This window comes from Oncorhynchus nerka, linkage group LG22 (genome assembly GCF_034236695.1).
Source record: "Oncorhynchus nerka isolate Pitt River linkage group LG22, Oner_Uvic_2.0, whole genome shotgun sequence".
NCBI lineage: Eukaryota > Metazoa > Chordata > Actinopteri > Salmoniformes > Salmonidae > Oncorhynchus > Oncorhynchus nerka.
In genome coordinates this window covers 15,397,393-15,407,862 of record NC_088417.1, presented here as the reverse complement: position 1 = coordinate 15,407,862, position 10,470 = coordinate 15,397,393, and the positions used below count along the sequence as shown (strand labels likewise).

The window sequence follows — 10,470 nt, the reverse complement described above, 5'->3', positions numbered from 1 at the left end:
CGAGGTAAAAGCAGTTGCCCCCTACTAAGGCTGTGTTTACACAGGCAACCTAATTCTGCTCTTTTCCCATTTATTGGCAAAAGAGCTGATCTGATTGGTCAAAAGATGCAATTAGTGAAGAATTGGGCTGACTGTGTAAACAAAGCCGAATCCACTCCAGTAAAAAACCTTGGCTGCATTTAGACAGACAGCCCAATTCTGATATTTTTGTCAGTAATTGGTATTTTGACCAATCAGATCAGCTCTGAAAAATATCAGATGTGAAAAGATCTGATGTGATTGGCCAAAATACCAATTAGTAAAAATAATATCAGAATTGGTCTGCCTTTGTAAACACAGCCTTACATACCAGACATTTCCAAAGTTTGATCTTCTGGTTAAGATGCTCCTACTGTAATGATAATCATTATTCTCATTTTGGTTCAATCATTATCTGAAGTCATTATATAAAAAATATTTTGATTATTGCTAACATGACATTTGATAATATGTGATACTATAATTTCAGGGGGAAATGACTGCATTGTAGTAAGAATTCGACGTTGTTCAACATTTTCCACCAGAGGCACCATGCCTGTTGAAACTGAAGGGGCAATTTTGGGGATAAAAGTATACAAGATATATCCATTCATGCAAAGCCATGACATTTGGCCATAAATGCCCCCACTAAATACTTTCCAGTGGTGGGAAAAGTACCAAAGTAGACACCTTAATAGAAAATGACTTAAGTAAAAATGAAAGTCACCCAATAAAATACTAGTTGAGTAAAAGTCTAAAAGTATTTGGTTTTGAATATACTTATGTATCAAAAGTACATATAATTGCTAAAATATACTTAAGTATCAAAAGTACATGTAATTGCTCAAATATACTTAAGTATCAAAAGTAAAAGTATAAATAATAAATAATAAATAAAACATCCTTATTCTAAGCAAACTAGATGGCAAAATGTTCTTGTTTTTATTTTATTTATGGATTGCCAGGAGCACTCTCCAACACTCAGATATCTTTTACAAATGAAGAATGTGTGTTTAGTGATTTTGCCAGATTAGAGGCAGTAGAGATGACCAGGGATGTTCTCTTGATAAGTGTGTGAATTCTAAAATGTTTCTATCATGCTAAGCATTCAACATGTAACAGGTACTTTTGGGTGTCAAAGAAATTGTATGGAGTATAAAGTACAGTACATTATTTTCTTTAGGAATGTAGCGAAGTTAAAGTAAAAGTTGTCATAAATGTAAATAGTAAAGTACAGATAAACCCCAAAACGACTTACTGTAAATAGTACTTTAAAGTATTTTTACTTTAATACTTTACACCACTGCTGTTGTTCACTATAAATTGTTTCACTGATATTAGACCTACAAATGCTTGTTTTTTCAATTATATTTACATATTTTGATTGTATCCTAGGGATAAATGAGTCTCGCATTATAAAACACATTGTGGATACCATAAGGCCTAAAATATGTTGTTAATACATCTCAGAATTATTCATCTCATAAATGTTTTGTAGACAAATAATTCCACGGTGGGCGTTGTAATTCAAACCAATAACTAAATGTGTAGGCCTATCCGTAGATTTTATTTTCTCGCGTGTGTGTTAAATGTAGCCTACGTGAATATGTGCAAATGTGTGTTGAGAAGTGGGTGTCGCTGTGCATGCTGGTCCAAGAGGAACAGAAACACGGTGCAGAGAGGGAAGACACCTCGAACGCTGCTTACTTTGTTAAATGCGAGCCGAGAGTGCTGTGACTATTGGTGTAGGGTTCAAAGTCGATTGTAATCTGCAGTTTTGGATTTTTGCCAACTGCAGTTTTTGAGTTTTGCTAGGTGAAAGCGGGAGCAATACAATGTATCCATGCCCGACCTCTCATTGCTTCGCGGTCCTCTGACGAGCTCAAACCCACTGTCTATGGAGGGACATACGAAAAGCGCAACGCTCAGGTACCAAGTACCCCCATTTCGGTTATCTGGGAGATGGTAACAAATGAACGGCACTGGAGGGAACATGGTTGAGAGGACCAGCACATTTTTGTTGATCGTCGTCGGATCCGTCTTCTTCATGCTGATTCTATATCAGTACGTGGCTCCTGGGGTGATGAACTTCGGGTCTCCGCAGGGGTACCTCGCCGAGGACAACATGGATATTTTCCCCACTCCGGATCCCCATTATGTGAAAAAGTACTACTTCCCTGTCAGGGACTTGGAACGCACCGTTGATTTCGAGATCAAGGGTGAAGATGTGATCGTGTTTCTTCACATACAGAAAACTGGCGGAACCACTTTTGGCAGGCATCTGGTGCAAAATGTTAGACTAGAAGTCCCGTGTGATTGCAGACCAGGGCAGAAAAAGTGTACATGCTACCGTCCCAACAGAAAGGAGACCTGGCTGTTTTCGAGGTTCTCCACTGGCTGGAGTTGCGGGTTACATGCGGATTGGACCGAACTCACAAACTGCGTTCCTGGAGTGCTCAACAAGAGAGAAAATAAATCTAAAAAACTAAGGTATGTGCGGAATGTTTTGACATTTATATTTGTCTTAACTCTCCTCAGTTTTGCTTCTCTTACGGGCATTGAAACATAGTAGGCTATGTCGCATTAGGAAAATAACCCTATTTAATGGTAACGTTATTCGTCCATGAGGCGCATATTAGAATAAAGAGCCACACATCCGTAGTCTATGCTGTTGCCCCCGGGTCCCCCTCTCAACCCAGCGTGCGGGGTAAACATTATCTGCCCCTAAAAGTGAAAAAAATACTACGTTAACAACAGCTCTTGTAAACACTGATGATATGGATTCATGTTCTGTATTTGCAATATCACACCTGGGGACATGTTCACATCGGGGTCCTCAGGAATAGCAAGTACACTTTGACCACCACCTATTTTGACATGACATGCTACTTGACCAGGCATCCACGTTATTTAGCCCACTATACAATAAAATGATTATCTACGTCATCAATTCACTTGATCTCAAACCATTGTTTTGCATAGAGTGCTGCACAATACCATGAATTCACACACATGATGACGTCTGGTCGGGGTCCTCCTCATGCTTCATAAATACCAGATTCCACCTCAGTGTTGAGAGGTGTTGTACAGGCCTGCATTGGAAACTTCGCAGGGCTTTGTTATTTGCTCTAGCAACATCCAATGCTATTTTGACAACCGAGATGACAGATCCTCTGTGGAAATCTTCCTATTAATTTGGGCAGTAGGGGGTTTCCCTAGCTGAGTCCAGGGCTCCATGGGATGGCACCATAATAAACCAGGAGCTTAACACTTGACAAGTTCTATCAAACAGCATCAGCACTGCATTAAGTCCTGTCAGTGTGACATCATACTGATTGCAGTCTTCTCCACTTCAAATCAGAATAAGACATTGCGTCACTCCATCTGTCACAATCCCACATTATATAAACCGGGGGACGTTTCAACAATCTCGTGTGCTCCCTAGCTGGGGATCACACCATTGAGTAGTTTCACCTATCACTATGCTACTAGGTTAAGGTATATAGGCCTAGATGCGGTGTGCCACTCACCACTGGTCCAGGGCCATCTTTGTTGTACTCATACCCTTATCAGTTTTAATAGTCAGTCCCAGTGCTGGGTTTTATTGGCCTGATGAACCGAGTTCCACATTGGGGCTGAACATTTTACAAACAAATCATCAATACCATCAAATCGTACAAAATTATGAAGGTTTGGCCACAATTTCAAGAGGGCAATTTACTCACTCAGTGGCCAGTTTATTAGGTACACACATCTAGTACCCTGGCCAGTCACCTCTTTGCCTTCAGAATAGCTTGAATTCTTTGGGGCATGGATTCTATGTCCATATGCTGTGGCATTCAAATGTCGCTTAGTTAGTATCAAGGAACCTAACGTGTGCCAGGGAAACATTCCCCACACCATTACACAGTTGACACCAGACAGGGTGGGGCCATGGACTCGATGCTTATGCCAATTCCTGACTCTGACATCAGCATGATGCAACAGGATCCAGGATTTTGTCAGACCAGGTAATATTTTTCCACTCCTCAATTGTGCAGTGTTGGTATTCGCCTGCCCACTTGAGCAGCAGCTTCTTGTTTTTAGCTGATAGGAGTGTAACCCGGTGTGGTCGTCTGCTGCAACAGCTCATCCGTGACAAGGACCGACAAGTTGTGCGTTCCGAAATGCTATTATTTGTCTGTTTGTGGCCCGCCTGTTAGCTTGCATCATTCTTGCTATTCTCCTTCGACCTCTCTCATCAAAAAGCTGTTTTTGCCTACAGGACTGCTGCTGACTGGGTGTTTATTTTTGTTTGTTGCACCAGTCTCTGTAAACCCTAGATGCTGTCGCGTGTGAAAAGCCCAGGAGGCCGGCCGTTTCTGAGATACTGAAACCGGCGCGCCTGGCACTGACTGATACCACGCTCAAAGTTGATTAGGTCACTTGTTTTGCCCATCCTGACGTTCAATCCAACAGTAACTTGCTGCATGTCTGCCTGCTTTATATAGCAAGCCATTTTTGTGAATGGGATGATGTACCTAATACATTGGCTACTGTATGTGTATGTACAGTACCAGTCAAAAATGTGTACACGCCTACTCATTCAAGGGTTTTTCTTTATTTTTACAATTTTCTATGTTGTAGAATAATAGTGAAGACAACTATGAATGAACACATATGGAATCCTGTAGAAACAAAAGTGTTAAACAAATCATAATATATTTGAGATTCTTCAAATAGCCACCCTTTGCCTTGACAGCTTTGCACACTCTTGGAATTCTCTCAACCAGCTAAATGAGGTAGTCACCTGGGATGCATTTCAATTAACAGGTGTGCCTTTGTAACAGTAACTTTAAACCGTCCCCTCGCCCATACCCGGGCGCGAACCAGGGACCCTCTGCACACATCAACAACAGTCACCCACGAAGCATCGTTACTCATCGCTCCACAAAAGCCGTGGCCCTTGCAGAGCAAGGGGAACCACTACTTCAAGGTCTCAGAGCGAGTGACGTCACCGATTGAAACGCTATTTAGCGCGCACCACCGCTAACTAAGCTAGCTATTTCACATCCGTTACACCGTGTTAAAAGATCATTTGTGGAATTTCTTAATGCGCTTATCAGTTGTGTTGTTACAAGGTAAGGGCGGTATACAGAAGATGGCCCTATTTGGTAAAATACCAAGTCCATATTATAGCAAGAACAACTCTAATAAGCAAAGAGAAATGACAGCCAATTACATTAAGACATGAAGGTCCATACTGAACATTTCAAGAACTTTGAACGTTTCTTCAAGTGCAGTCGCAGAAACCATCACTAGCATCATCAGCGCTATGATGAAACTGGTTATCAGGAGGAGTGCCACAAGAAGACCCAGAGTTGCTTCTGGTGCAGAGGATACATTCATTAGAGTCCAAATAAATGCCTCAGAGTTATAGACTCATCTCAACATCAACTGTTCAGAGGAGACTGTGTGAATCAGGCATTTTATGGTTGAATTGCTGCAAAGAAACCACTACTAAAGGACACCAATAAGAAGAAGAGACTTGCTTAGGCCAAGAAACACGGGCAATGGACATTAGACCGGTGTGTCTTTGTAAGACCGATGATCTCCGCATGTGTGGTTCCCACCATAAAGCATGGAGCAGGTGTGACGTTGTGGGGGTGCTTTGCTGGTGACACTGATTTATTTAGAATTCGAGGCACACTTAACCAGCATGGCTACTATAGGATGGCGTATCGCTGCAGAATGCTATCTGGTTTGCGCTTAGTCCCACTATCGTTTCTTCTTTCAACAGGACAATGACCCAAAACACACCTCCAGGCTGTTTAAGGGCTATTTTACCAAGGAGGAGAGTGGTGGAGTGCTGCATCAGTTGACCTGGCCTCCACAATCACCTGACCTCAACCCATTTTGAGATGGTTTGGGAAGGAAAGGCAACCAACAAGTGCTCAGCATATCTGGGAACTCCTTCAAGACTGTTGGAAAAGCATGCCAGGTGAAGCTGGTTGAGAGTGCCAAAGGTGTGCGAAGATGTCAAGGCAAATGGTGACTACTTTGAAGAATCTCAACTGTAAAGTAGATTTTGATTTGTTTATCACTTCTTTGGTTACAACATGATTCCATATGTGTTATTTCATAGTTTTGATGTATTAACTATTATTCTATAATATAGGAAAATAAAGAAAAAGCCTTGAACTGCTAGAGCTTCCCCGGTCAACTGTAATTGCTGTTATTGTGAAGTGGAAACGTCTAGGAGCAGCAACGGCTCAGCCGCGAAGTGGTAGGTCACACAAGCTTAAAAAAAAAAGTATAATATTAAAAATAAAGAATCACTACTGAGTTCCAAACTGCCTGAGAGCCAAATAAACTGTTTGCTGGGAGCTTCATGAACTGGGTTTCCATGGCAGAGCAGCCGCACACAAGCCTAAGATCAACATGTGCTATGTCGGCTGGAGTGGCGTAAAGCTGGCCGCCATTGGACTCTGGCGCAGTGGAAACGCGTTCTCTGGAGTGATGAATCACGCTTCGCCATCTGGCAGTCCGATGGACGAATCTGGGTTTGGCGGATGCGAAGAGAACGCTACCTGCCCCAATGCGTAGTGTCAGCTATAAAGTTTGGTGGAGGAGGTATAATGATCTCTATGCTACAGCATAGAATGACATTTTTAGAAGATTCTGTGCTTGCAAGTTTGGAGAAGACCCTTTCCTGTTTCAGCATGATAATGCCCCCGTGCACAAGTCGAGGTCCAAACAGAAATGCTTTGTCAAGATCGCTGTGGAAAAAAACGACTGGCCTGCACAGAGCCCCGACCTCAACTCCATCGAGCAACTTTGGCATGAATTCAGGCATAATTGCCATACATCTGTGCCCACATCTCACAAATGCTCTTGTGGCTGAATGAAAGCAAGTCCCCGCAGCAATGTTCCACCATCTAGTGGAGGCTGTTATGGCAGCAGAGGGGGGACCAACTCCATATTAATGCCCATGATTTTGGAATGAGCTGTTCAACAAGCAGGTATCCACATACTTTTGTGTGTATATGTATGCAATTTAGCCAGCACTTTTATCCCATGTGACTTAGTGACGCATGCATGCATACATTTTGTGAGTACAATTCATGGTTCTATACATTTTTTATTTGACCTTTTAACTAGGCAAGTCAGTTAAGAACAAATTCTTATTTTCAATGACTGCCTAGGAACAGTGGGTTAACTGCCTGTTCAGGGGCAGAACGACAGATTTGTACCTTGTCAGCTCGGGGGTTTGAACTTGCAACCTTCCGGTTACTCGTCCAACACTCTAACCACTAGGCTACCCTGCCTATGCATGCACAATAGGGTCATCTTTCAAAATGCATGCCTTATGAATGTTGCATATCTGGAAAAATCCTTCTGTCAATCAAATGGGCACCGTCAGTGTTTCCATGGCCAGTGTTAGTAGTTCTGATTTCAAGGTCTCCTGACATTTTGTTAAATTTGCATGGCTGGTAAATAATAATGCTGTTGTTATTTGACAAAGTTGTATTTTGTCATGGCAAACATGGCCAGCATCTGGGGTTGAATATATGGTTTACTGTTTTTTAAATTTTATTTTTAACATTCAGACATTAATATGGTTAGAAATGAGTTGTGTGTTTACACACATTTTGGAGCTCTATTTCCTGAGGGTGTTTTCATCTGCACCGTTGACCACAAATTGTCAGTGATTTGCCTCGTTCCCTTATTTGAGCTCGGTATATCACTGGCTGTTGTCCTTCTATTCTCCGATGTGCCTGTATCAGGGAATCATTTTGATAACGACTATATCCCTCTTTTTTCCAACCATCCTGAAAACAGCCCTGGATTGTGAGTGGACCAAAAGACACGGAAAGGTCCCAATGGCCTACCATCACGGATGGTCCACCACATGCTATACTGATGGAAATGGGCATTTGGTGGATGGTTATGTCCAATCACTGTGAGAGAAGGGGTTAGAAAAAATGAGATCAACTGGCCTAATGCTGTACATCGCTGGCTAAGCGCATCAATTATGTCCTGAAGCGCAGGTGTAATCTGGCTCTGCTGCCAGCAAGCCTCCTTAGTTTTTGCAGTGCATCACAACCTCCAGCTCTGACTGATAGATCCATGTCAACAAGTAGTCTTCCATTCTCTGTTTTCAACAACATGGATTGAATGCACCACATTTGAAAAATCTGATTACGGCCTTTCCAGCTGCTCATATTTTTGATTGTAGCCTACACATGATGTCTATGTGATAATGAACGTGCTACATTCACAATAAATTGCAGTCTGACTTAATCACGTGTGGTAATGTGAAGTAAGCATGAGAATGCCAGGGGAAGATAGTTGTGTTTGCAAATACATTCCAATGGAGCACCTCTGGATTTATTTATGTAATCAATATCTGATGAGAGCGACAGCCATCAGTCATTTAAATGATGTATATTTAAAAGTCAAGATGAGTTCTCATCATGTCGTACTGGGCATTCCAAACCTGTCTGTCCTTTTGAGCACTAATAACCCTGATGACCCTTTTTGCAGTTTTGAAAGTGGCTCCCGGAGTTGCAATTCAATATTAGGTAGGTGTCTGCACCGGTGTCTGTTATTTCCTGATAGTGTCTGGTTGAAAATACAATCTACAGAGGACTTTCTAATAGGCAGGGTGGAGTTTTGTTTTGCCTGGTGACATCACTAGGCTTTATAGACCAGTAACAGCTAGTTTTCAGGTTACATATCCCTCCCGTTAGACTCCTCCAATTAGATCCCGCACTCAGACCACTCCCAGACAGTCCTAGCAAAATTCTTGCTTGTCCATTTGAATGGCTTTGGTCATTTTAATGGAAAACTATTTCAATAAGGTACTTCATTGTTGCCTAGAAATGATTTGATATTGAGGGGAACACCGTTGCATTGGAACTTCAAGGATTTGAAGGTTGGAAATGCAAGAAAAGAAAGCAAGTTTGAGTGTTCTCACAGCAAAACCTCTGGGGATTTTTCAGCGTACTCCAATGAAATATCAAAAGTACTTCCCTCAAAAGTAATGGTGTCTTGTTTTTGTCCGAAGTCAAGCTTCATCACTATCGTGGCGATAATAGCTGCAGTGAATGAGGTGTTACGAGCCAACAAGTGCCTCAAACTAACCGATGCACAGACCATCACCCTGTGTGTGTCACATGAGTATGTTCGTAACACCCATGTCTGCCTCTTCCATATTATGCTTTCCTAACATCCTTGCTGCCTCAAGCAGAAATAGGCCCAGTTCTAATCAGCTTGCATGATTGTAGAGTCACTGAAGAATGAAGGCAGATCTTTTTTTCAAGGTGTGTCATGTCAACAACACTTCTGCTTGCGTCATTTTGTGGGCATGTGACCTTGGGCAGACAGTTACTCTCACATTCTGTAATGTGTTTTGTCTGGAACAGCTGTGTCTATTTGTGAGGGACTGTCAGGAGCAGTAGCGATTTTAGCATGTAAATCTTGGTGGGGCAAACAAACAAAATAATGTGGGATGCATGCCAGCAAAGCCACAACACTAAACAATACATTATTTGCATGATAACGGTGGCAAGCGGGGCCCACAAACTGTTAGAGCCTTCATAAAGCTGTCCCAACCTCAGAGTCCCAACAGCTTACCACTGCTACACCTGGCTATCAGCGGAGCCTTGCCTGGCAGCGAAACAGTTCATTCAGCCTCATTTACTGCCTTAAAAAAAATAAAAAATAGCTGATATGGCTGACTTGCTTAAACAAATGTGGTTTCCACTGACAATTGAGCTGTCGACAAGCGGATAAGAGGCCATCTGTAATTTTGATTTAAGACATTAATGAGCGACGATAGACGTAGTCAAATATTTGTTCAGCACTTTTGAAATGTACAGCGACAGAATTCAGAACGTGGGCCATTCTTATAGTGTACTCCTTGTACAAGTCAGAACCATAGGATAAATAAAGGGGGCATATAAACAGGCAATGAAAGCTCTTACAATTTTCAATGGTTACATTTATCTTAAACAGGTTATAGGCTACATGTGCACCACCAAGTTAGAACAGTAGGCAACATTTAAGAGGTGAAAATAGACAGTTATTAGGTTGAGGCACATTGAACACTGTTTGGGTCTTTGCGTGTCAAAGATACACGTCATAACACAATTTAATGCGTTAAATAAGCTTTTAATTTGACACGTCAAATAGCACAATTCTATTACGTGAAGGTTGTGTGTGTGTGCTGAATTTGCACGTGCAAGCCAAGCGCCACCACTACTATCGGTAGCGCTGTCAAAGCTGTACAACAGAAGTTGGCAAACAAGCACATGGGCCACGAACAATGTTTACAATACCGCCTCTGAAAATAGACAATTATTAGGGTGACGCACATGGGTTACTAACAGCTTACTACTCAACATACTTAGTATTACTTTATTAGCTACAGTATACATATCTTGCATGTAATATTGCATATTACATTTA

At 41.8% G+C, this 10,470-nt stretch overlaps 1 protein-coding gene across 1 annotated transcript in view; it reads left to right on the top strand.

Moving 5' to 3' along the window:
• Nucleotides 1–1,633: 1,633 nt before the first annotated feature.
• LOC115104893 (heparan-sulfate 6-O-sulfotransferase 1-B-like) overlaps nt 1,634–10,470 on the top strand; it is a 127,510-nt gene continuing 118,673 nt past the window's right edge. The window contains exon 1 of the mRNA XM_029626280.2: nt 1,634–2,508. Coding sequence (XP_029482140.1) covers nt 1,991–2,508 — 518 coding nt within the window. The 5' untranslated portion in view covers nt 1,634–1,990. The remainder of the gene's footprint in view (nt 2,509–10,470) is intronic.